At 52.4% G+C, this 26370-nt stretch overlaps 1 protein-coding gene across 1 annotated transcript; it reads right to left on the bottom strand.

Annotated features, from left to right (window-relative positions):
* Positions 1-978: 978 nt before the first annotated feature.
* LOC115895281 (translation initiation factor IF-2-like) lies at positions 979-24892 on the bottom strand. Its single transcript, XM_030925423.1, has 3 exons — positions 24838-24892; positions 19681-20252; positions 979-1327 (listed from the first exon to the last, which is right to left on the bottom strand). Exons 1-3 carry the CDS (start codon positions 24890-24892, stop codon positions 1202-1204), a joined length of 753 nt encoding a protein of 250 aa, XP_030781283.1. The 3' UTR covers positions 979-1201.
* Positions 24893-26370: the final 1478 nt, after the last annotated feature.

Here is a 26370-nt window from a genome sequence, read left to right as displayed (position 1 = left end):
GCATATAAAGCCATCTGGAAGGCTGGATACCAAACTGTTAACAGTGGTTCTCTATGACAGGTGGGTTCCCAACAATTTTGATTTTCTCCTTTGGGTTTATCTGGATTCTCTACATTTACTCCAATAGTTTCCTTCTGCAAAAGCAAAGCAAGTTTTAAAACCTGAAGGTCTTAACAGCTTAGGTTTCTCAACATCCTTCCTCAAGCTGCAACTCTTTCCAACCTTCAAGCCAAAGTCTTCCAGCTCAGAAGTCCTTGCCTGGGGCACCATTAATATCCCCAGATCTGGGCCTTCCAAGGGAGTCAGCAGAAAAAAATATATAATAATTTCACAGATGAGGAGACAGGTTCAGAAAGGGACAGCCACTTGCTTAAGGCCACACAGCAGGGAGTAGCATCACTGGGCCTTGGAACAGCTCCCAAAGCCTGAGTTCACTGTTTCTATTTCTTACTGACCATGTATTCATTTAGAAATAATAGGGAAAGGTTATTTAAAAGTGGAAGCAAACATTTTGTAAAACTATAAATTTTAACTGTATATAAAAATTTATAACAAGATGGGGTGTGGTGGTTCATGCCTGTAATCCCAGCACTTTGGGAGGCTGAGGCGGGTGGATTGCTTGAGGTCAGGAGTTCAAGACCAGCCTGGCCAACATGACGAAACCCCATGTCTCTACTAAAAATACAAAAATTAGCTGGGCGTGGTGGTGCACACCTGTAGCCCCAGTTACTTGGGAGGCTGAGGCAGGAGAATCGCTTGAGCCTGGGAGGCAGAGGTTGCAGTGAGCTGAGATCTCACCACTGCACTTCAGCCTGGGGGACAGAGAGAGATTCCGTCTCAAAAAAAAAAAAAAAAGAGATATCAAATAATCAATATAAAATATATAACTATAAATCTATAGATTTTAATTGTAATAAACACAAAGTAATATTTTAAATATATTTAAAATAAAATTTTATTTTAAGAGTAACAGTTTACCGAGTAATCCCCTGCCACCAGCCCACACTCCAACTACTTCTATTGGAGTCCCTGGATCCCAGTCCTGGGAGACTCCTCCTCCCCAGCAGCCTAGCCACCCCCTTACCCACTGCAGACACACGGAAGAGCCTCACCTCGATCCATCTGCCATTGTTCTCTGTAAAGAGGACACAGAAGGGGTCGGACTTGGAGGTAACATCCCGGTCCAGTAGGTTCTGGCCACTCACCGACAGCTCCACCTTGCACACGCAATACTGGGGACCCATGGGGGCTGCCCCCGCTGCTGGGGCACCCCCACTGGGTATGTGGGCCATGGGAGCCGGTGGCGGTGGCAGGAGTTCCTGGCAGTCTAGGAGAACAGGAGTGAGGGTCAGAAAGTAGACAGACACCTGCTATGCTGCCCCACCACAGAGAGGCATTACCACTTGGCCTTTAAGAGGTGAGTGGAGAGATGGAAGGCAAATTGAGGTGGGTTGTCAAATAACATGGGCAAAGGTTTGGAGAAAGAAGAATGCGAGGAAATGCATGAAAAGGGAGTCTGAGCTAAGCGCAGTGGCTCACACCTGTAATCTCAGCACTTGGGGAGGTCAGGTGCCTGGAAACCTGGAGTTCAAGACCAACCTGACAACCAGGAGGATCATGTCTCTGCATAAAATAATAATAAATCAGCCAGACATGGTGGCACATGCCTGTGGTCCCAGCTACTTGGGAGGTTGAGGCAGGAGGATTGCTTGAGACCAGGAGTTCAAGGTTGCAGTGAGCTGTGATTGCACGTTACTGCACTCCAGCCTGGGTGACAGAATAAAACCATCTAAAAAAAAAAAAAAAAAGAAAGAAAGAGAGAGAGAGAGAAAAAGAGAGAGAGAGAAAGAAAAGAAAAAAGAGTCTGAGTCTCTGGTAGATGTGTTAAATTTGTCTTTGAAGTTTTTCTCTGCTGTGGTCAGTCTTCACCTGTAAGGATGCACAGCTCCTTGTGTGTTGCCCCGTCACATGAGCAACAAATCACAGTGGACATGGGTATCTCAGATACTCATCGTGCCAGGAAAACCTGGGCTTCTCCTGAGCAACTAACATGTTGTCATGTGTCTTGTGGCCACAGTAGAGCTGACAACTGCTCAGACTTCTCTCATTGCTTTGACCACTAGGAAGCTCACTTCTGGGAACATCAGAGGCGTTTAAACCAGAGCAAATCCATCTTGAATAGGAGCTGGGTAAAATAAGGCTGAAACCTACTGGGCTGCATTCCTAGATGATTAGGCATTCTGGGTCACAGGATGAGATAAGAGGTCAGCACAAGATATAGGTCATAAAGACATTGCTGATAAAACAGGCTACAGGAAAGAAGCCAGCACCAAAACCAAGACAGCCACAGAGTGACCTCTGGTAGTCCTCACTGCTACACTTCCACCAGCGCCATGACAGTTTACAAATGCCATGGCAACATCAGGAAGTTACCCTATATGGTCTAAAAAGGGGAGGCATGAATAATCTGCCACTTGTTTAGCATATCATCAAGAAATAACCATAAACATGGGCAACCAGCAGCCCTTGGGGTCGCTTTATGGAGTAGCGATTCGTTTATTCCTTTACTTTCTTTTTTTTTTTTTTTTTTTTGAGACGGAGTCTCGCTCTGTCGCCCAGGCTGGAGTGCAGTGGCCGGATCTCAGCTCACTGCAAGCTCCGCCTCCCGGGTTTACGCCATTCTCCTGCCTCAGCCTCCCAAGTAGCTGGGACTACAGGCACCCGCCAACTCGCCCGGCTAGTTTTTTGTATTTTTTAGTAGAGACGGGGTTTCGCCGTGTTAGCCAGGATGGTCTCGATCTCCTGACCTCGCGATCCACCCGTCTCGGCCTCCCAAAGTGCTGGGATTCTGGCTCTGTCACCCAGTCTGAAGTGCAGTGGCATGATGTTGGCTCACCTCCACCTCCTGGGTTCAAGCAATTCTTCTGCCTCAGCCTCCCGAGTAGCTGGAACTACAGGCACCCGTGACCACGCAAGGGTAATTTTTGTATTTTTAGTAGAGACGAGGTTTCACCACGTTGACCAGGCTGGTCTCAAACTCCCAACCTCAGGTGATCCACCCGCCTGGATCTCCCAAAGTGCTGGGATTACAGGCATGAGCTGCTGCGCCTGGCTATTCCTTTACTTTTTTAATACACTTGCTTTCACTTTATGGACTCACCCTGAATTCCTTCTTGCACAAGATCCAAGAACCCTCTCTTGGGGTCTGGATCGGGACCCCTTTCCTGTAACAGTAACATTAAAAATTCACCCTTATTCATTGTCCACCCTGTATCTCCAGTTTGTACACAGTGACTAGTGCACAGGAAGTATCCAGTATATATTTGCTGAATGAAAAAAGGTTGAGCGTATAAATGAATGAATGGACAAACCCTCCATATGCCTCAGATCCTGCCAGCGTTGGTCCTTATCTTCAACATACAATTCACCCTTTCACTCATACACAATTTCCCAAAATTCTGTGCCCTGGGCCTCAGGTATCCTCCTCCTGTCAAGGTTAATTACTGACATGTGATCACTTGAAGGAGTTCTGTTCTCCTTTGAGTGCAAGGTATTAGTGAGACTTGAGCAAAGGGGTGGAGGGGGACCTAGGTCACACCCATCACAGGCCCAGCAGACAAGTCCTCTGGCTCTCTCTGGCTCAGTTTCCCATCTGCCCACGAGACATCAGGACACAGCCCTCTGAGCCTCCTATGGGTTAGGTCTTATTTCCACCGGCACGTGTGCATTTAACACTGGCCGCGTCATCCCAGTGGTTGAACCTGGCCCCTAAACACTTACCCGACAATGGCCAGGTTCCAACTCCCTGACTAATACTTTGTCCTCTTGAGGCTAAGTGGTTTACTGACCCTGCACTTCTCCAGTGGAGGGAGGTAAGTGGACACAAATCCAAGTCACTGCGCTTGTGAGCACTAATTGAGCATGTCACCTGCACAATGTCGCTAATCTTCATTCAGTCTTACGAGGCAAGTATAGTAATATCACCTTTATTTTCCATAGGAGGAAACTGAGGCTTTCATTCACTCTAGAGGGTGTACTGAGTATCCATTAGGTCCCAAGAACTGTTCCAGTGCTGGGAATGCTACAGTAAGAAGACTGCTCTTGGCCGGGCATGGTGGGCTCACGCCTGTAATCCCAGCACTTTGGGAGGCGCAGGCAGGTAGATCACTTGAGGTCAGGAGTTCAAGACCAGCCTGGCCAACGTGGTGAAACCCCATCTCTACTAAAAGTACAAAAAATAGCCAGCATGGTGGCGTGCACCTGTAGTCCTAGCTACTTGGGAGGCTGAGGCAGGAGAACTGCTTGAACCTGGGAGGTGGAGGTTGCAGTGAGCTGAGATCACGCCACTGCACTCCAGCCTAGGCAACAGAGCAAGACATTGTCTCAAAAAAAAAAAAAAAAAAAAAAAAAAAAAGACTGCTCTGTCTTAGCCCCTGCAGGGCTCACAGTCCAGTCTGGCAGGAACACAGTGAGGGAGCAGGGAGAGCGGCCAGGAACTGCAGGAGCTGTGGGCTCTGATAGGGCGTCTGAGTTTCATTCTGAGAGCGATGGGAAGTCTTAGAAGCAGAGAACTGACATGATCTGATTTGTGTTTTTAAAAGCTTACTCGACCCCTTGTGGGGAGAAGGGGTTTTCAAGCTAAGGAGAGGTAGCAGAGAGACTAGCGAGGAGGCAGCTGCTGCCCTCTAGGCAGAAAGGAGTGGCAGGAAGGATCAAGCCTCCATCACTATGCTGGGTCCACTCCTCCTCCCTTTCACCCACGCCACGGCGCAACTCTGGAGTGCCAGCCTCTTGCTGGGCAGGTGCAGTCCCCTGCAAGCCCCGGTCTGCAGGAGGTCACGGTGAGAGTAGGGCTGGCAGCGGAGACCTCCCAGCTTCCCCTCCAGATCCAGTGCTCCCCGGACATGCCTGGCAGGGGAAAAATCTGGACAATGATGAAGCTGGTCCTCAGCCCCCTCCCTCCCAGCCTTTGTTCCTAGAACCTTGTTATAATCACACAAGCTCAGAGCATCAGGACAGCACTACAATTTGCCTGGAGGATTTATTCTTGTCGTGTAAAAATCAGTTTCCACTGGAGGAGCTGGTGAACTGCATTCACTTTTACTGTGTGCAACTGGGCAGTTGTGCCAGGTGGGGGTGGGTGGGGAAGGGGGCAGACAAGGATGTCCAAAACCTTGCTGTGTGGCTGAGAGCGCCTGCCTATGCCTGCAGGACAATCGCTCCCATTTTAGAGATGAGGAAACTGAGGCCTGGAGAGTAAAAGTCACTTGCTTGAGGTTACAGAGCCAGGAAGAGGCAGAGACAGAGTGTGAATCAGGTCTCCAGACTCCCAGCCAATGCTTGGCCTTTTGCCAGGGTGGGGAGATTGCTGAACATTGTGGGACCAAGGCAGGGACAGCCAGGACATCAGCCAGGCCAGGGGAGCCTGAGGCTAAGCGGGCAGGTTGTGATCAGGGCTGGGGAAGCCAAGGGCATTCTCCCATTTGAACACACATCCAGGATGGGCCCCAGAGTATCCAAGGTCACCAGTTCCTCTGGGTCACCCTGTCCACACCCCTGCATCTCCCACCATGGCTGGTGAGGTAGATTCTAGCTCACCTGCCCCTTCCCCACTTCACAGGCCCCCTCTGTGACATGTTAGATGCCATCTGGGCCACCATCCCCTGCTGCCAAATCAGACACTTCTGTTCTCATCCTGAGGGTGTCAGGCACACACGCCCAGATTCACGTGCTTCCTAGTCCATTTACACATGTGTGTGGTCACATATACACACATACACACACGTACACATACGCACCCAGACTGACAAATACAATGACAGATGCTCATATGAACACTCTGGGGTCACCTCATTCTATCCCCCTCACTATCCTACCCCCACCCCCCTGCCTCATCCAAGCCCCATTATCTTGCCTTGGTTACTACATCAGCCTCCTGCCCTTCCCTCCCTCCAGCCTGACGGAGGGCGTGGGCAGGAGGGACAGGTCACGGGGGCAGGGGGTGGTGGCTGGGCCAGGAGCCCCCAGCTCACTGCAACTCCACCTGGATCAACTCAGGCCCTGGCTAGAGCGAGCGATGGGTGGGTGGGAAGGGAACTCCTCCCCCAGCCAGTGGCAGCTCCTCTCATCTCCAACTCACCCTCTGGCTGGAAGCTTCTGGATGCCCGAAACGGGGAGCACATGATGTCTGGAGTTGGGGCAGGCGAGGGGAAGAGTGGGTCCCTCTGCGCCAGCCCAGCAGCAGCCAGGCGTACTGGACCCTGAGGCCTGACGCAATGGAAAAAGAAACTACAGCTTAGGCTGGGCCGGGGGCCTCCTCCCCTCCTACCCCAGCAGGAGGGCAGGCAGGCAAGGTGTCATTAAGGGAGGGCTGGGCCTGCCATGCGCATCTGGGCACGATAGAAACACCCCTGTGGCAGCCCCCACCCCATAGGTAATTTGAGGTTTCAGTCTGGGGGATGGGATGGGGAGCCAGGGCCTACTTAAAGCATGGTCCTGACTCCTGGCACAGATGGACACAACCCTTCTGGGGTGACCAAATCCCCCAGGCAAGGAGCTTGCAGAGGGCTTTATGAAACTAGTGGTCCCTTTTACAGACGGGTCAACTGAGACAAAGAGAGGACAGGGCTTGGGAATTCCCAGGCACTGATTCATTGGTTCATTCAATAAATAGTCCCTGAGCACCCTGGGGCTATGCAGTTAATAAAACACACAGGAGCCAGTGGTGGCTCACACCTGTAATCTCAGCACTTTGGGAGGCTGAGGTGGGAAAATGGCTTGGGCCCAGGAGTTTGAGGCTGCAGTGAGCTGTGATTGTGCCACTGCACTCCAACCTGGGCGACAGAGCAAAACGCTGTCTTCAAAGAAAAGAAAAATGGACACACAGGGTTCAGCCCCCACAGGGTCCACTGACCCCAGAAGAGAGGCATCTTGCCCTTAGGCAGAAGGACAGGCTTGGACACTGGTGCTGAGCCACAGGCCTAGAACATCATGGTTTTAGCCAGAAAACTAGGAATTCATCGTCCTTAATCCCCTTTTATCTTCACCTCCTATATGCCACCAGTGCCGCTGATTTCACGTTCAAGCTGCATTCAGCATCCATCCTCTCCCCACTTCCACTATGTTGGCCCAGCCAGGCTCCCATCATCTCATGCCCAGACACACCCTGACCCATAACAGGTCTCTCTGATGCAAGCTCAGCTGTGCTCTCTTTTCCACACCGAAGCCAGAGGGAGTCTTTAAACCTAGAAGTCAGATGCCACCATGGCTCTACCTGAAAATCTTCCTGTGACCTCCTCATCCAGGTCACACAAACCCCAAATCGTGCCCAGGATGACAGGACCCTGCCTGACCTGTCCCTATTTCCTGCCACCCTCCCCCTCACTTGCTTCCTTTGCCCCAGCTGCACTGGCCTGCCTTTGTTGTCAGCCTCTCTCCTGCCTCAGGACCTTAGCACTTGCTGTTCCTTTTTCCAGGAATGCCTTTCTTCACAGGAAAGGTCTTACTTCTCAGCTTAATATCACATCCTCAGAGGCCTTCCCTGATCACCCAGGCTGACGTAATCCGTCTCCGCTCCATGCTGCTTCCTTCACAGATCGCTGCAATGTACAAGCGTTTTACATATTTGTCTATGTGCCTGTGTCTGTTTGTCTGCCCCTGTCCCTCAGGAGGACATCGTCACTGTTTCCCCAGCACCTACACCTAATCAATGAGGGAAGTGGGGGCTTGCCAGGCAGACTCCATCAGCAGCAGCCCCAGAGCAACCGTAGCCACCTCCCCGTGCACACATCACTTGAGAGAATCACAGGCGGCTTCTCAAATCCTGGGCTCTGAGATGCCAGCAGGAGAGGGACTGTGTCCTACTTCACAGGGGTAGAAACTGAGGCCCAACAAGAGGCAGTGGCTTTTTGAAGCCAGGGAAGGATGGTGACCAGGCTCAGAGCCAAGGCTGCGGTCACTCCATCCTTCCCACCTTGGCTCTGCCATGTAACTGTTGTGTGACCTCTGGCAAGTTCCTTCAACTCCCTATGTCTCAGTTTCTCCCTCTGTAAAATGGGGACAACAAGAGTGCCTTCCAGCTGGGCGTGGAGGCTCACACCTGTAATCCCAGCACTTTGGGAGGCCGAGGCAGGCAGGATCACCTGAGGTCAGGAGTTCGAGACCAGCCTGGCCAACATGGTGAAACCCCGTCTCTACTAAAAATACAAAAATTAGCCGGGCATGGTAGCAGGCGCCTGTGATCCCAGCTACTCAGGAAGCTGAGGCAGGAGAATTGCTTGAACCCAGGAAGAGGAGGTTGCAATGAGCCAAGATCCACTCCAGAGCAAGACCCCATCTCAAAACAAAAACAAAAACAAAAAACAGCAACCAAAAAAGAATTTCCTAGGTGTTGTGAGGATTCAGTGAGGTAAAGCACTTAGAACAATAATAGGTAGCTTTTGCTATGATCAGTGATTCCTAATGGCTGTGAGGAGAAAGTAGCCTTGGCCCCACCCCGATGTCCAACCCGGGAAGCAGCTGTAGTGTAAAGGAGCTCGCTGTGGGGGAGGAGCTGCCTGGCCGGCTGGGTGGGGGCGCCTCTAATTTAGAAATGGGCGGAGAGGAGGGGACAGCGAGAGAGGCAGGCAAGGGAAGCAGATGGCCCAGGAGGAGGCCCGGGAACCCCGAAGGGGAGGAGAGCTGCTGGATGGTGAAGGGCAGGCCTGAGGTGGCCAGGGAGGCAACCCCATTCCAGAGGCTGGTGGATACGAGGAGCTGGGACCACAGTGGGATGTCCTTTTGTAAATTTTAGCAAGGGCACTGTGTGCTGTCAGAAAAGCATGTGCAACTTGATGTGTAGAAAAGGAAAAAGCAGCCCTGGCGTGGCGGCCCACGCTTATAATCCTAACCCTTTGGGAGGCTGAAGCGGGAAGACTGCTTGAGGCCAGGAGTCTGAGGCCAGCCTGGGGCAACACAGTGAGATCCTGTCTCTACAAAAATAAAAAATAAAAAAATTAGCCAGGTATGGTGGTGCATACCTGTAGCTACTAGGAGAGCCTGAGGCAGGAAAATTACTTGAGCCTGCAAGGTCAAGGCTGCAGTTGAGCTGTGACTGTGCCACTGCCCTCGAACCTGGGTGACAGAGTGAGATCCTGTCTCTAAAAACAAAAAAAGAAGGAAAAAAATAAATTATCTGTTTTGCTGGTGGCAGTAACAAAGAAAGCGGCGCAGATGCCTGGTCGTGGTCAGTGCCAGGCAGTAGTTAGGAACCCATTCTGTAGGGTCTGAATCCCCAGCAATTCTTAATGTCTGGAGAGGGGAAAGTAGATAAAAAATTTCAGGGATGTGTAAAGTTAACAGTTTACATAAAGGCGGCAAGAGGTTAAAACTGATTGAGAGGGCCGGGCATGGTGGCTCACACTTGTAATCCCAGAACTTGGGGAGGCTGAGGCGGGCGGATCATCTGAAGTTGGGAGCTCAAGATTAGCCTGGTCAACAAGGTGAAACCCCATCTCTACTAAAAATACAAAAATTAGCGAGGCCTGGTGGTAGGTGCCTGTAATCCCAGCTACTTGGGAGGCTGAGACCAGAGAATCGCTTGAACCCGGGAAGTGGAGGTTGCAGTGAGCTGAGATCGTGCCACTGCACTCCAGCCTGGGCACACAGTGAGACCCTCTCTCAAAAAAAAAAAAAAAAGAAAGAAAGAAAAGAAAAGAAATAAAAACAAAAAACTGATTGAGAAACATGGCTCTCAGTTCTCCCTCCAGGCTGGTGGACACAGCACAGGAAAGCTCAGAGAGACCCGGTAGTGATGGGGAGCTAGGGAGTGAATTGTGGGCTTGGATACACAACCGTCAAGGTCTTCGAGGTGGGGCCCACTCCTGGGTGCTGTGGCTTCTGGAACCCTCAGGGCCTCTGAGTCCTTCTGCAGCCAGCAAATCCTGTCAGTGGGGTCTCATCTCTGACAGCAGAGGCTCCTGAGGTGGCTCAGAGCTGTTACCACGTGTGGTTTCCAGACAGGTCACCTACGCATCTCCCTGGAGCTTGCTAGAAATGCAGCACCCAGTGGGCGCGGTGGCTCACACCTGTCATCCCCATACTTTGGGAGGCTGAGACGGGTGGAACTCGAGCTCAGGAATTTGAGCCCAATTGGGCAACATAGTGAGACCCTGTCTCTACAAAAAATGGCAAAAAAAAAAAAAAAAAAAGCTGGGCATGGTGGCACTTGTCTGTAGTCCCAGGTATGTGGGGGGCTGAGATGGGGGAAACACCTAAGCCCGGGAAGTCAAGGCTGCAGTGAGCCATGATCGTGCCACTGCACTCCAGTATGGGCAACAGAGTGAGACTCTGTCTCAAAAAAAAAAAAAAAGAAAAAGAAAAAAGAAAAGAAATGTAGCATCCTGGGCCCACCCAGACCTGCTCTAGCAGAAGGCCTAGAGCGGCCCGTAGGCCTGTGTTTTAACACGCTCTCCTGGTGGTTCTGATGTGGGCTAAGTACACACAAATCACAGGTTAGCTGAGTACATGGGGCATCTGGTTCAAATACAGATTGTCATTCAGCAGGTTTGGGGAGGGGCCTAAAATTCTGTGTTTCTAACAAGCTACAGGTGATGCTAGGGCTGCTCCCCCCCTGGAACCACACTTTGAGGCACGAGGCCACAGATCAGAAGTTGCAATGCGGCCACCCCATGACTGACCACACCCCAGGGATGGCTCTAGCATAGCTGGATTTGGCATAATGAGGCAGGTGTCACACTTGGTCTCCATGCAAGCCCTGCTGGCTTCACACACTGAGCTCCCAGCCAGGTCTCTGTAGACCTCTGAGTTTGCAACCTCTAGTCTGGATGGGAATGCTCTGTTAACCAGAACCCTTAGCTAACCAGACACCCATTCCCTATGGGCCCTGATGGCTGCTAAGTTTACTGAACTTCTAGGGGGTTGGAATGCATCTTGAATGAATCCAGGTCTAAACTGCCTCCTTCATCCCATTTCCCAGATGAGAAGATCCAGGAAGACAAATGACAACCATATTAGTCAAGGTTTTCTGGACAAACAGAACCAATAGGATATCTACCTATGCAGAGAGAGAAATGTATTTTAAAGAATTAGCTCATGCGATTGTGGGGGCTGGAAAGTCAAAAATCTGTAGGGCAAGCCAGAAGGCTGGAAACCCAGGCAGGGTTTCTATGTTGCAGTTTTGGGGTTGAATTCAGTCTTTGGAGAAACCTTAGTCTTTGCCCTGAAGGCCTTTGATCAATTGGATGAGGGCCACACATAATGGAGGGTAAGCTGCAGGACTCAAAAATCTACTGATTTAATGTTAATTGCATCTAAAAATACCTTTATTTGACCAAACAACTGGTCACCAAAGCCTTGCCAAGTTGACACATAAAATTAACCATCATAGCAATCTTTAGTTCCTAGGAGATCTGTCATGGGGCAGGAAAACAGGGTGTTAGGGCAGGAGCTCTGGGCTAGCCCTTCTTAAGTGTGGGAGCTCAGAGAGCCCACCCCTACCCTGTCAGCTGCAAGAGAAGGGTGAAGGTGGGTGTGGCCATGCTGATGGACAGATAACCATAATAAAATGAGAATAATAATGCCTGCCCCAGGTCCTTGAAATTCTGCAGCTTCACAACATCCCCAAATGGAGTGTTATCATCAGCACTCTCATTTTCCAGGTGAGTAAACTGAGGCTTGGAGGTTGAATCCCTTACCCACATGGTTCTGGTCCTCTGGCTCCTAGCCCAATACCGCTCTCCCTATTGGGCCTCCACTAATGTGACTCTGGACAAGTCATTGGTCTTTCTGTGTCTCAGTTTAGTTTTTTCATCCAACACATGGAAATTACAAAATGCTTGACACACTGCAGGTACTGACTCAAAATGAGAAAAACCTCTCCATGGCTCCCAGCTGTTCTTGGGACAACATCCAGGTTCCCTGATGAGGCTCTCAAACTCCTCTCCCTCACACCTTTGGCTCTAGCTCTGCTGTTTGCCACACAGAGTTGTAGCAAGTATTTTTCGTGCCTCCCTAATTCTGCATATGCTGTTCCATCTGCCCGGAATGCCCTTCCCCCTTCTTCACTTAGCGATTTCTTTCTTCAAACTCAGCTCAGTAAAACCAAATGCAGCCGGGCACGGTGACTCACGCCTGTAATCCCAGCACTTTCAGAGGCTGAGGTGGGCCGATCACTTGAGGTCAGGAGTTCGAGACCAGCCCGGCCAACATGGTGAAACCCTGTCCCCACTGAAGACACAAAAACTAGGCAGGGCGTGGTGGTTCACGCCTGCAATCCCAGCACTTTGGGAGGCCAAGGCAGGCAGATCACAAGGTCAAGAGATCGAGACCATCCTGGCTAACATGGTGAAACCCCATCTCTACTAAAAATACAAAAATTAGCTGGGCGAGCGCCTGTAGTCCCAGTTATTCGGGAGGCTAAGGCAGGAGAATCACTTGAACGGGGGTGGGGTGTGGAGGTTGCAGTGAGCCAAGATTGCACCACTGCACTCCAGCCAGGGCGAAAGAGTGAAACTCTGTCTTAAAAAAACATGCACTATGCACCCACCCTCACCCCCAGGACGGCCAAAATTTTAAAAAGTTGACAATACCACGTGTTGGCAATAATGCGGAGCAAGCAGAACACTCACAGGTTGCCAGAGGGAGTGGAAATTGGTGCAACGACTTAGGAGAAACATTAGTGCCCAAACAAAAACACTCACATATGTTCAACCAAAGATAGACACAGGAATGTTCGTGGCAGTGCTAATCCGAATAATCCCAACTGGAACGCCCCACCCAAACCCCCATCATTGGAAGAAGGGAGACATAACTGGTAAATGAACACACAGCGGACCACACACAGCCTGCTTGAAGGAAGAACACGGGTAGCAATAACATGGATGGGTCTCACACGTGCTGTGTGAAGGGGGCCAGACAGAAAGGAGTATGTATCCTATATGAATTCACTTAGGTGACCTTAAACATGGACAAAACAAACCTACGCTGCTGGAAGTCAGGATAGCGGTAGGACAGGTGGACAGGTGTTACTGACCAGAAGGGGACACCGGGGGCTTTGGTGCTGATCGTGTCTGTTTCTGATCTGGGTTCTGGTGACCCAGATGGGTCGGTTTGTGAACAGTCATTGACTGGTCCATGTAGAATGTCTGCTCTATTTCGTTTGTTACACTTCAATATGGTTAAAAAAAAAAAAAAAAAAAAAAAACAATCCAGGGACTCCTCTACACAGTCCTTCCCGATTCCCTGCTCCTTGAAAGGGAATCACTTACAATACCAGTATATTGTAACCACTGACTTAGAAGCTTCACCCTCACTGGACCTTAAAGATGGAACCAAACCCTATTTTCATCTCGTTGTTCCCAGCACCCAGAGGCACAGCATGGAAGCTCGACACAAGTTTGTCGAAAGTGAGGAAGAGTGGCCGGGCACAGTGGCTCACACCTGTAATCCCAACACTTTGAGGGGTCGAGGCGGGCGGATCATGAGGTCAGGAGATCAAGACCATCTTGACTAACATGGTGAAACCCCACCTCTACTAAAAATACAAAACAAAACAAAAATTAGCTGGGCGTGGTGGTAGGCACCTGTAGTCCCAGCTACTTGGGAGGCTGATGCAGGAGAATAGCATGAACCCGGGAGATGGAATTTGCAGCGAGCTGAGATTGCGCCACCACACTCCAGACTGGGCGACAGAGCAAGATGCCGTCTCAAATAAATAAATAATAAAAAATAAAAAAAGTGAGAAAGAGTGAAAAGGTGAGAGGAAGAGGAACCATGACATCTTGGAATTGTAGAGGACTGGGACTACAGGTTCACAGAATTCCAGAATTTGGGAATTCTAGGATTTCAGAGTCACAAGTTCTTTGACATTCAGAGCTAAAACACTTTAGAATTTATCTGTCCCCACTTTCCAGCCACACAGGAACCCTGGCCACAGTCTGGCCGCCCCAACATCCTGCATCCTGGTTCTGGTGGGCAGGGTCCAGCCACAAGCCTTATTCTCTGGAGCCCTTGCCGCATGCCCATTGCTGCAGCACCTCCTGCCAGGCAACCGGCAGCCCCCGGGGAGCAGGCTGGCACTCCTGACCAGGTGGGGGCGGCACCTTGACACAAATCACTTCTCCACCGGGCTATGGCACCGGCTGCTGCGCTCCAAAGACACTACACTCCGACAGGCAGCCAGGCCATTACGAGGATAAATATAGATGCAGACAGCACGGAGAGGAGGCTGCAGCAGGGGTTGGCCCTGAGGCCCCCCTGGGGACCCCCAGCTTCCACCAGACCACATTCAGAGGGAAGTTATTCTCTGTAGCGCCCGCTTAATCACTAAGCTCTGGCTGTTAGGGGAGGGGGCTTCCCTTGGGACCCTCCCACCCTCCCAGGCCTCAGGTTCAGCTCAGCCTGCACTACAAGGTTTGTGTCACTTATAGAGGGGCTGACCTAGCAGGCTGAGAGGCAGCCTCCACTATACTCCCCATGAGTCCAGGAACTGGGTTCTGTCCTCTCCTGCCACTCCTCCCTCCTGTGTCTCAGCTCCTTCCCCTCCGGCCTCCCAGGAAGCTCCATGTGGGGAGGGGCATGGAGTGCTCTGGCTCCCGGGAGACTCTGAGTACTTAGGGGACCTTGGGAGTGGGTCTGGCCAGGCTCAGAGGGCAGGGGACTCCCATGGAGGAGGGAATGGGGAAAGTTGTATGTCTAAGAGAAGGTGGATTTGCCTAGGACTGAAAGACTGAGGGTTGGGAAGGTGGAGGAGGTGAGGTCCCCTGGGTGGGACATCACCTGCTGCCATTGCCTGTCCACCCAAGGGACCAAGGTGTGCTGAAGAAAATCACCCATTCCCTATGCGACCCGGGCCATGTGTCCTAACCTCTCTAGCCTCAGTTTCTTCATACAGGAAATGGAGCTGCTGCTAACTAGAGCTGTCCCCACTACTTTCTTCATGATGTTCTTAAGGCAGTAGTGAAAAGCTCGTAAACTGAAGAGGGTTGTGCACAGATGTAATCCCTCTTTCACCTGTGACTGTGGGCCTCCACCTTCCAGGAGGGCTTCCCTCACCATGCAGTCATCCATTTGGTCGTGCAACAGATGCTTCTTAAGCAGTTCCTCTGGGTCAGGGCCTTTGCTGCGTGCTGGGGGCGGGCAACCATGATCAAGACACACTCAGGTTCTGGGCACAGGAGTTCGGGATGGAGTTGAGGGGACAGAGAGGTGAGCAAATGGCAAGGGCAGGAAATCTCAGATAGTGGAAAATGTCACAAAGAGAATAAAGCAGGGTGAAGTGATTGTGATGGGGCATTGTGGAGGAGGCCGCATTTGAGCTGGGATGTTAATAGACCAGAAGCTCTAGGACAGCAAGGCATTGGTCTCTCTTGTTCATGGCTGTATCCCAGCCATAGCTGGTGCCCAGCAGGTACTCAGTGAATATTTTTGAATGAATGAATGAATGGGCTCCTGAACCACACTAGGCATGTCCCCACCACAGGGCCTTTGCATGTGCTGTTTCCTCTACCTATTTCCCAGCATGTGCAAAGGCCCTGCGGTGGGGACATTCCTAGTGTGGCTCAGGAGCCCATTCTCCCTGCAATTCAACTGTATCCCTGCAGGCTTTTGTGTCTTGTCAGGAGCTGAGGCTATCTGGCCTGCCTGATGTGCCCTGGCTGTCCCCTCTCCAAAACACAGGAGGGAGTATGCCCAGCTCCTAGCAGACAACTCCTTCAATCCCTCTCTCCCCTGGTTGGACCCCAACAGTCTTTTTTTTTTTTTTTTTTTTTTTTGAGACAGGGTCTCACTGTTTCACCCAGGTTGGAGTACAGTGGCACAATCATGGCTCACTGCAGCCTCGACCTCCTGGGCTCAAGCAATCCTCCCACCTCAGCCTCCCAAGTAGCTGGGACTACAGGCACGCACCACCACACCCAGCTAATTTTGTTTATTTTTTTATTTTTGTAAAGATGGGTTTTCACTATGTTGCCCAGGCTGGTCTTGAACTCCTGGGCTCAAGTGGTCTGCCTATCTCGGCCTCCTAAAGTGCTGGGATTACAGGTGTGAGCCACCACACCTGGCCCTCCCATCAGTCTTTCAGAGACATGCCCCTGGTGGCCCAACCTGAGAAAAGTGTCTTGTAAGAGCACAGTGAATGCTGGGAGCGGAGCTACCGGGTTTCAAACTCTAGTTGGCCATGGATTAGTTGAGCACCACACACTGAATGGCTTAGATTCTCTCACAGTTCTGTAGGCTACAAGTTTGAAATCTAGCTGTCAGCAAGGCCATGCTCCTTCCAGCACTCAGCACGGTGAGACAGGGATCCCTCCAGAGACTCAAGAGGGCAAGCTCATAATTCTCCCAGGATCCATCACTGAACATCACAGACTCATTTAACAGGAGGCTGCAAGGAGGGGCAGGTGCAGTCATTCCTCACACAAGGATTTACTGAGCGCCTACCATGTGCCAGGCACTGTTCTAAGTGCAGGGACACCGCCCTAAACAAGATGGACACTGTTTGCTCTTGCCTTTTTGTGGATCTGACACCCTTTGGGGAGGGAGGCGGATAAGCTGGTGCACCAATCAGTAAAGATGATTTTAAAGAGTGGCAAATGCTCCAAGAAAAATACAACCAGGAGATGCAGCAGTGAGGAGGGATGGTGACACAGTCTCACTACGGTCAGTCTCATTGCAGACCTCAGAGCTGGTGTGTGGCCAGGACAAGTAAAGAAATGTTACATGGTCGAGCACAGTGGCTCAGGCCTATAATCCCAGCACTTTGGGAGACCGAGGTGGGTGGATCACCTGAGGCCAGGAGTTCAAGACCAGCCTAACCAACATAGCAAAACCCCGACTCTACTAGAAATACAAAAATTAGCTGGGTACGCGCCTGTGATCCCAGTTGCTTGGGAGGCTAAAGCACGAGAATCTCTTGAACCTGGGAGGTGGAGGTTACAGTGAGTTGAGATTATGCCAGTGCACTCCAGCCTGTGTGACAGAGCAAGATCCTGCCTCAAAAAAAAAAAAAAAAAGGAAGAAAGAAATGTCCCAGGATGTGATATAGCAGTCTTCTTGACTCTGCCATGGGAGTGACAGCCGAGGTTCGGTGGCCCAGTGAGGGCAGAAGGCACTGGGATGTGAGCCAGGAGGCGCCTCTAACCTGGGCTCAGTCCTCAGGTATGGTGGGACCCCCACGTCCTCCCTTCTAGACAGGGAGGTGGGGAGACATGTGATTGTGGACTTTTCTAGCTGCTGCCTGCCAAGATCACAGGGTGACCTGGCGTCCCGGCTCCCACAGAGCCCACACCACTGTGTCCTGCAGGGTTCCTCCCTCTCTGAGGCCATATTCTGCAAGGAGGAAGGAGCTGGGTCCTTGAGGTGTTTTGCTCCTGATTCAGTAGCCCCAGTGCCATCTACGTGTAAGGGTCAGGGGAGGGGAGAGGGACAGAGACCTCCATCAGACTGGGGGCACCCTGACCCTGAGCTGAGGGCTTCTCAGACTGGGGACCGTACCTGGCGATGATGCCTCCTGCTCTGACAGGAGGGAGAAAATTACTAGAGAATGCTCTTTTGTTTTCTGTTCACTCCTTAGAGCCCTGTGAAGCCAGTCAGATGTGGGGAAATGGGGACACCTGGATGAGAACTACCACCTTTCCTGGTCTTCTTTCACCCCAGCCCCCTGCCCCTAGAACAGCCCAGAAGTCCTGATGGGAGGGGGAGGAGCAAGTTGGCCTGAGACAATCCCACAAAGAATCCTGGATGCAGTCACCCACATCAGGCTTCTTAATATTCCCATGGATAACGACAACGACAACGACAGTTAACCAGGCACTTACCATGTACCAATAAGTGCTGGCACCCGAGTCCTTGCAATCTAATTTAATCTTACCTTTGCAGAAATACACAATTACCTGAAAAAAATATAAAGGTGTACAGATACAGAAACTGAGGACTTGGAGGAGGACCTGATGGGCTCCAGTACTTACTGTTTTACAGACATAGAAACCGAGGTTCCATTCGCAGCCATCTTCTTCCCCTTATGCCCCAGTTTTTAATTCTCCTGCCATTCCAGGGGAGGTAGTGTCCGTTGGAACACCACCAGAGACACCACACTTGCCACTCATGAAGTGCTCCCTACTTACAGAACGTCTGCTCCCCGTTCCCCAGTTCCAGGCTCCCAGCTGCCTGACTGTAAGATGGATCATGTCACAATTTGCCTCATTTTACAGACACAGACCCCCAAGTCCAAGGGGTGACAAGGCACTCAGACAGGAAGTGACAGCCGCGAGAAGAACCCAAGCATCCACATCCTTCGTCCCTGGTTCTTTCCATGGAGAAACCTGCCTGGGTGACCCCTTCCAATCCAGTTGGCTGGGGCGGTCCTGGAGCTCACCAGGACATATGCCAGGGGGAATGCCATAAAACCACACCTTCATGCTGTGTCCATTCTCCAGGAGGCAGGCCCTGGAACATTAGCCCATTTCACAGATGATGACCCGGAGGGCCACAAAGGCGGACGGTCTGGGCCAAGCTCCCTGTTGGTCACAGGTGGGGTTCAGACCCAAGTCTCCCAGGCCTCCTCATCAGGGCTGGCCACAGGCAGGCTGCAGCTGCCAAGGATTACAATCTGCAGTCTGTTTCCTGAAAAGCACGGGCTCCCTGCAGTCCCTGAAGCTGTGGATGCCCAAGGGGCAGAAAAAGCCCCCCACCCTTTGAAGACAGCACACACCCCTAAGGGAGCAAAAAACTAAGGTAGACAAAACAAAGGGCGGCTCAGATCATTCCCTCAGACCACTTGTCCCTTCCCCCAGTACATATGGGGCAGGGGATTCAGATGCAAGATGAACCCCCTATTGGCTACCAGAGCCAGCAGCATCTGTGACCTTGGGCAAATCACGACCCCCTTTGAAGCAGCCCCTTCCCCATAGGAGAGCTTCTCGAACTGGGGGCGACGGAGAGCGAGGCTGGGGGATGGGGTGGGAAGGGCAGGGAAGAGGGGAGTAAGACCCCTCTATTTTCAGAGGAGCATCGCTGGAGAAACGGGGAATAAGAGAGGGCCTTGCTCCCCCGCTCTCTCCATGCCCACCCCCACGCCCCCTTTAAACACACAGGTGCCAGACAGCGTTTTCGCAAAAACTAGTTTGCAAACACACTCCGACTTCTGGGAAGCTGCCCAGCTCCACTCCCCCTCTGCGCTCCCTGTACCGGGGCTGGGAGCTGGCCCTCCGGCAGTTGCCTGGGGCAGCGGGTGGGTGTTCAGGAGAGGGAGGAGGGCAGAGGGGCGCGGAGAGCTGCCCGCGCCCGCCAAGACCCAGCGCGACCTCACGCCTTCAGCAGCTGCGGCTGCAGCGGGACTCCACCTCCCGTACGCCCTCCAAGCCCCTGGGGCGGGTGGCAGGGTCCCCATAGCAGCTGGGCTCGGACCCCTAAGGGCGCCCCCCTCCCCAGGGACTCCGCCCGCCCTTCCCCCGCAGTCCGGGCGCCAGCGGGGCGCCCCCGCGTGGCCGGGTCGGAGCTGAGTCACCGAAGCGCCAGTGTTCGCGCGGGTGGTGGGTTCGCGCGGGTGGTGGGGGCTAGACCGCCGCAGCCCCCCGAGGCGGAACCCGGCTTCCTACGGACCCGCCGCTGGATCCAGAAGCCCAGCCCCAGGGCCGAAGTTGGGCACTCGCGCCAAGCTGCCCCGCCTGCCTGGGCCCCACTCACCGCGGGTCCCACGGGCGCCACCGCCCTCACCGCACGGCTGCCGCTGCCCGCGCTCTGGGCCGCCCGGGCATCCCCGGGCGCTGCTCCTGCTCGGCCGGGCCCGCAGGCGCGGGACGGGCTCAGGGCGCTGCCCACACGGCCACGGCCCGCTCGCGTGCGCTCCCAGCCGCTCGGGGTCCTGTCCTCCTCCCGGACCGGGCGGGCGGCGGCGGCGGCGGCGGCGGCTCGGGCTCCTCCCTCCGGCCGAGGCGGGGAGTGGGGAGGGAAGCGGGAGGCGAGGCGGGAGCTTCCTGGAGGGGCGCGCGCCCTCCCACGGGAGGAGCGGGGGCGCTGTCCCGCCCGCTGTCCGCCGCTCCCAGCCCGCGCCCGGCGCGCCCCGGCACTCGGGGCGTCTGGCACCGAGGGGGCCCGAACGTCAGGGTCTGAAGGTTCCAGGCTGGGACCCAGGTGGCTGAGGATCGGAACAACGTGGCTTCGCGCCCTCCCCAGGCCTGCTTCGCCGGAGTCTCTGGCACCTCCGAGTTCCGAGCGCTGTGCGCTTAGGGCCACTGACGCGGGAACAGAGGGGTGGCCTTAGCCCGGGCCTGCGGGGCCCCAGGGCCACTCGGACCCCCAGCGCGGATGGCAGCGGCGCTGTCCCCTCGGGGCAACACCCAAGGCTGGGTTCTGGGATGTATTGGGCAGGATTAGGGCCGCAGTATTTTCTTCCTTTTTTTTTTTTTTTCAATAGCAAAAGAGCTCGGCATTTTCTTGCCGCCAGAGATTGGAAACATGACATATTTCTCTGACACAGACGATGAGATAAAGACGGATCCGAACGGGGCCTGGGGCTACTCATCCGTGCGGAAAATTAGGCGAGTCTTTAAGGTCTTGGAGCCCAGGCCTCCTTTTCCCTAGAAGAGGCACCAATTCTTAGGACACTTGTCTGTCCATGGGCGCTCAAGCCACTGCCGCTCCGCGGTGTTTAGGTGCTCTCTGGGCAAGTTCACCACCGGGCATCAGAAGGCTGAGCCTAACGTAACCAGATTCTGGGGGCAGGGAGGGCGGGGCCTTCCCGGGGACCTCAAGGCCATGTCCACAGCCCTTGGCCCTGGGGCTCAAGGACTGGGCAGCTAAGGGTTAACACCGCGTGCTGAGTGCTTCCATTGTGGCTTTTCGATTCCAGGCAGGTGAGGGTTAATGTGGGAGCCTCACGCTGCAGCGTGTGAGCCTCCCTCCACATCTGAGTCACTGGCACTTTGCAGCCTTAGAGGGGCCGAGACTAAACAGCCCCGGGGCTCTGAGCTTTGTTCTCTGCCTGCTTGTCACCCATCCATCCTTCCTTTCTCCAAGCTCTCCTCACCTTTCTTCCATGGAAGCCATCAAAGCCCTCTGCCCAGCTCTGGGGCAAACCAACCTATCAACCCAACTCCAGCCCCACGTCCTCCAGGAAGCCTTTCCTGATTGCTCAGAATCTCTCTTGTCTTTCCAGCAGTAGGAGAGCCAGGCACTGGGATGGACAGTGGTGAACCAAAGCAGATGGTCTCTCTCAAGTTGCTCACCTGTGGGGGCCATGACCAGGACCCAGGCAATCACATCGCCATATGAAATGTGCAAAGGTTGGAGGTAGGGTGGCACAGAAGACCCAACTCAGCCATGGGAGTCAGTGAGGCTTCCTTTAAGAGACCTGAAGGATGAGATATTTGGACCTGGCAAGGAAGATACTGGATCGCTAGCCAAGGAGGCAGAGTGCAAAGGCCAGGGGTCACAGCAATTCCACTCCTAGATATGTACCCAGGAGAAATGAAAACATATGGCCACACAAAACTTGTACACAAATGTACATAGCAGCATGATTCATAATAGCCAAAAAGTGGAAACCACCCAAATGTCCATCCACTGATGAATGGAAAAACAAAATGTTGTGTATCCACACAACATAGAATATTATTCGGCCATAGAAAGGTGTGAAGTACTGGCCAGTTGTGGTGGCTCACACCTGTAATCCCAGCACTTTGGGAGGCCAAGGCAGTCGATCACTTGAGCTCAGGAATTCGAGACCAGCCTGGCCACCATGGTGAAACTGTCTCTACTAAAAATACAACAATTAGCCAGACGTGGTGGCAAGCACCTGTAATCCCAGCAACTCGTAAGGCAAGAGAATCGCTTGAGCCCAAGAGGCGGAGGTTGCAGCCAAGATTGCGCCACTGCACTCCAGCCTGGGTGACAGAGGGAGATTCCATCCCCCCTCCAAAAAAGAAAAAGAAAAAAAGAAAGGTGTGAAGTACTGATACATGCTACAATATGGACAAACTTGGAAAATATTATGCCCAGTGAAAGAAGTCAGTCTCAAAAGACAAATATTATATGGCTCCATTTAGATGAAATGTCCAGAATAGACAAATCCACAAAGAGACAAAGCAGATTTGTGGTTGCCTCGGCCCAGGAGTGGAGACTGGGGAGTGATTGCTATTGGCAAAGGGTTTCTTTGGGAGAAGATAAAAAATGTTCTAAAGTTAGATTCTAGGCAGAGTGCAGTCCTGCCTGTAATCACAGCACTTTGGGAGGCTGAGGCAGACAGATTAGTTGAGGCTAGGAGTTCAAGACTGGCCTGAGCAACATAGTGAGACCCCACCATCTCTACCAAAAAAAAAAAAAAAAAAAAAATTAGCCAGGTGTGGTGGCACACACCTGTAGTCCCAGTTAGGAGGCTGAGGTGGGAAGATTGCTTAGGAGGTTGAGGCTGTGGTGAGCAGTGATCACACCACTGCACTCCAGCCAGGGTGACAGAACAAGACCCTGTCAAAAAAAAAGTTAGATTATAGTAATGATTGCACAACTGTCGATGTGCTCAAAACCACTGACTTACATACTTTAAAAGGACAAAGGTCATGGTGTGTGGATTATGTCCCAATAAAGCTATCTTTAAAAAAAAAGGCCAGGGATCAGGAGAGCCCCGAGGCAGTTGATTACGGCCAAGCATCCGTCACAGGTTGATTCTACATGCTTTATCCTCATTCTGCACCCAACACAAGACTGCAAAATGTTAAACGAAGTCTTTCCCTGCCCAGGTGGAGGCCTCTCGGTGCACAGTGGGAGGCCTGCAGGCCCCGAAATAGACCCATGTCAGGGTATGTGTGTCAACACCTGCCATCGGGGTGTTTGTTTTCACAGTCCAGGCTGTTTGGGCAAACGAATCAGAATACCCAGGTTTGGCCGGGCGCGGTGGCTCAAGCCTGTAATCCCAGCACTTTAGGAGGCCGAGACAGGCGGATCACGAGGTCAGGAGATGGAGACCATCCTGGCTAACACGGTGAAACCCTGTCTCTACTAAAATATACAAAAAACTAGCCGGGCGAGGTGGCGGGCGCCTGTAGTCCCAGCTACTCAGGAGGCTGAGGCAGGAGAATGGCGTGAACCCGGGAGGCGGAGATTGCAGTGAGCTGAGATCCGGCCACTGCACTCCAGCCTGGGCAACAGAGCGAGACTCCATCTCAAAAAAAAAAAAAAAAAAAAAAAACACCCAGGTTTGCCCGTGCACATCAGTGTGCTTGTGAATGAAAGACATATTGAAGGAGCTCCAGCTATTTAGGGATCTGGCTGGGCCAGGGGTATGTGAGGGGTGGGGGAGGCAGGGTGTTCCAGTTATTTATGTTGCATCACAGATCACCCCAAAACTTATCCCTCACACTTCCGGGGTCCTCAGGGCTCATAGAGGGCAGATCTTGTGCAGCGTTTCCCATACAGTTGCAGTCAGATCATGGTGGTGGCTGAAATTGTCTAGAAGGCTTTCTTGAACATATGGTTGGCACTGGACGCTGGAGCCTCAGCTGGAATTGTCAGCTGGAACACCTACCTGCGACCATTCCTTGTAGCCTGGCTTCCTAGTGGCATGGCATAGGGTTCCATGAGTGAGCATTTGAACAGAAGCAAGTGGAAGCGTTATCATCTGTTTCAGGCCCTTGCCTTGGGAGTCACATAATGTCACTTCTGTTGTAGTCACAGAAGGGTGTCACCATCACATAGTAGGAAGAGCATGTGGGATGGAAGATATTGTGATGGCTGTTTTTAAAAAATAGCATCTGCCACAGGGGGTTGATATGGAAACATATCAGGATCCTTGAGGGATCCCCTCAAGGATCTCCTGGTTAGAGGCAGGTGTGGCTGACTCCAGCGTCAAACCTCAGGCATGGAGTCATGGCCATGAGTTTGAATCCCAGCCGCTCAGAGGCTGCCTGGGTGAAATCACTCAATCCTCTGGGCCTCGCTCTCCTTCTCAGTAAAATAGGATAGACAGTATTTGCTTTATGGGATGGTTGTGAGAATCCAATGAGACAGAATTCAGTGAGACTGTAACGTGCCAGGCAAGTGTAGACACCAGGGCTGGTGTATAATTGTTAATAATTGTTATTTTTTTTGAGATAGATTCTTGCTCTGTTGCCCAGACTGAAGTGCAGTGGCATGATCTCAGCTCACTGCAAGCTCTGCCTCCTGGGTTCACGCCATTCTCCTGCCTCAGCCTCCTGAGTAGCTGGGACTACAGGTGCCCACCACCACACCTGGCTAATTTTTTGTATTTTTAGCAGAGACGGGGTTTCACCGTGTTGGCCAGGATGGTCTCGATCTCCTGACCTCGTGATCCACCCACCTCGGCCTCCCAAAGTGCTGGGATTACAGGTGTGAGCCACCGCACCCGGCCATAATAATTGCTATTTTTTAAGTTCCAGGGTTGTGATCACTCTGATGCAAGGATGGTCCCTTTCTAGGATCAGGATATCCAGCCCTCTCTAGCCCTTCCAGACAGCCCCAGACACCTCCCTCAGCTCTGACCCTGTGCTGGAGTATGTGTGGGTGTGTGTGCGGCGGGGGGGGCCGGTAGGTGGAGAACTAAGGGTCCCATGAGGACCACTGATGCCTGTGGCCCCAGGCTCCTAACCCAGGGGACCCCAGTTGGCCTTTCTTCCCCAGGGAAAGCTCCTCTACCATACCCTCCTTCCCAGGGCAAAGGTCTCTTTCTGGGCAGCTAGGGCAGGGTTGGGGTGTGTATGGGATGCGCCGCCAGATGTGGGTTCCGAGGGCCAAGGGGAGAGTTCTTCACTGGGGTGACTGGGAGGCAGGACAAAGACCAGCAGTCCCTGGAACTCCCTGAGCCTTGCCCCGGGATGAGATGATCTTTACCAAACCAGCCACTGAACGGTCTTTCCTGGAAGCCCTGGATGTGCCCAGAGTGCATGTCCTTCTCTAGTGGGGCCACAGGTCCTCAGGCCTAGCTTTGGCCATGAAGTGTAGGGTTGGGGGCAGAAGCAGAGCCCAAGAAGGGTACACGGTCCTCCTGCCTTCCTGAGGGCCCCTCTGTCTCCAGGGAGCACACAGACGCACAGGCCAGTTAAATCTCCAGCCCAGGACCACCCCAAGGTCACCCTTTCCTTTTGTTCCAGTGTTGGAGTCAGAGCCCCACTGAATACTCACTCACTGTGTGACCTTAGGCAAGTCATGTTCTCTCTCTGTGTCTTGGTTTCCTCATTTGTGAAACAGAGGAGGTGGTTGCTGGAATTGTTCGGCCTAGAGTACATCACAGATGGTGATGCTCTACAGAGATAACCAGGTAGGGCAGGTGGCTGAGGATCCAGAACTCTCCCCAAGGGAGTGCAGAAATGAGCCATAAGGTCATCTTTGCAGCCGAAGAACATAGGTCCTCGTGCCAGCCTCCTTTTGCTCATCCCCTTACTATACAGATGAGAAAACTGGGGTAGCCCCCTATGGGTGTCATAGGAGTGACCTGGGTTTGATTCCTGGTGCCACCAGTTACCAGCTTTGTACCTTTAGAAAATTTAGGAAAAGTCTCTGGAGTTAGTGTCCCTCTCTGGAGAGGGAGGGTCATGGGATCCTCAGGACAAAATAAGGGGTACCGGTGCAAAGGCCTGCTCAGCCTCTCCAAGAGTCGGCATACTCTAGACCAGTGGGTCTCCACTGCAGCTGCACACTAGAATCACTCAGGGAGCTTTCTAAATATGCTTTTTTCCCCCAAGACAGGGTCTTGCTCTGTCCTCCAAGCTGGAATGCAGTGGCATGATCTTGGCTCACTGCAGGCTTCACCTCCTGGACTCAAGTGATCCTTCTACTTCAGCACCCCACCCCACTCCCCATATCCTGAGTAGCTGGGACTACAGGTGCATGTCACCATGTCCGGCTAATTTTTGTGTGTGTATTTTATTTTATTTTATTTTATTTTATTTTATTTTATTTTATTTTATAGAGACAAGGTTTCACCATTTTGCCCAGGCTGGTCTCAAACTCCTGAGCTCAAATGATCCTCCTGCCTCAGCCTCCCAAAGTGCTGGGATTATAAGCATGAGCCACTGCACTCAGCCCAAATACTCCTTTTAAAAACAGTGATTTTTAAAAGCTTCCCAGGTGATTCTAATGTGCAGTCAGGCTTGCGATCCTCTCATCTACAGTCTTCTAAGCTAAGTATGGCCCAGCAACATGGCCATCACTTGGAGGCTTCTTAGAAGTGCAGAATCTCAGGCCCTGCCCCAGACTTGCTGAACCAGAATCTGCATGGTGACAAGATCCTGACACCCTTACAATTTCTTTTTTTTTTTTTTTTTTTTTTTGAGACGGAGTCTCGCTCTGTCGCCCAGGCTGGAGTGCAGTGGCCGGATCTCAGCTCACTGCAAGCTCCGCCTCCCGGGTTCACACCATTCTCCT

Source organism: Rhinopithecus roxellana, chromosome 20 (genome assembly GCF_007565055.1).
Source record: "Rhinopithecus roxellana isolate Shanxi Qingling chromosome 20, ASM756505v1, whole genome shotgun sequence".
NCBI classification, from domain to species: Eukaryota; Metazoa; Chordata; class Mammalia; order Primates; family Cercopithecidae; genus Rhinopithecus; species Rhinopithecus roxellana.
Note: the sequence above shows the minus strand (reverse complement) of the source record. Positions and strands in the feature narration are given on the sequence as shown.

Excerpts from the sequence above, each read along its gene's own strand:
- LOC115895281 (XM_030925423.1), bottom strand. The coding sequence starts at position 24,892 with ATGCACTCTGGGCACATCCAGGGCTTCCAGGAAAGACCGTTCAGTGGC. Across the intron at positions 20,253-24,837 it reads ACCGTTCAGTGGCTGGTTTG|GCCACCCCTCTGTTCCCGCG; the intron begins GTAAAGATCATC and ends GCCCGGGCTAAG. Across the intron at positions 1,328-19,680 it reads TGGCGCCCGTGGGACCCGCG|ACTGCCAGGAACTCCTGCCA; the intron begins GTGAGTGGGGCC and ends CTGTTCTCCTAG.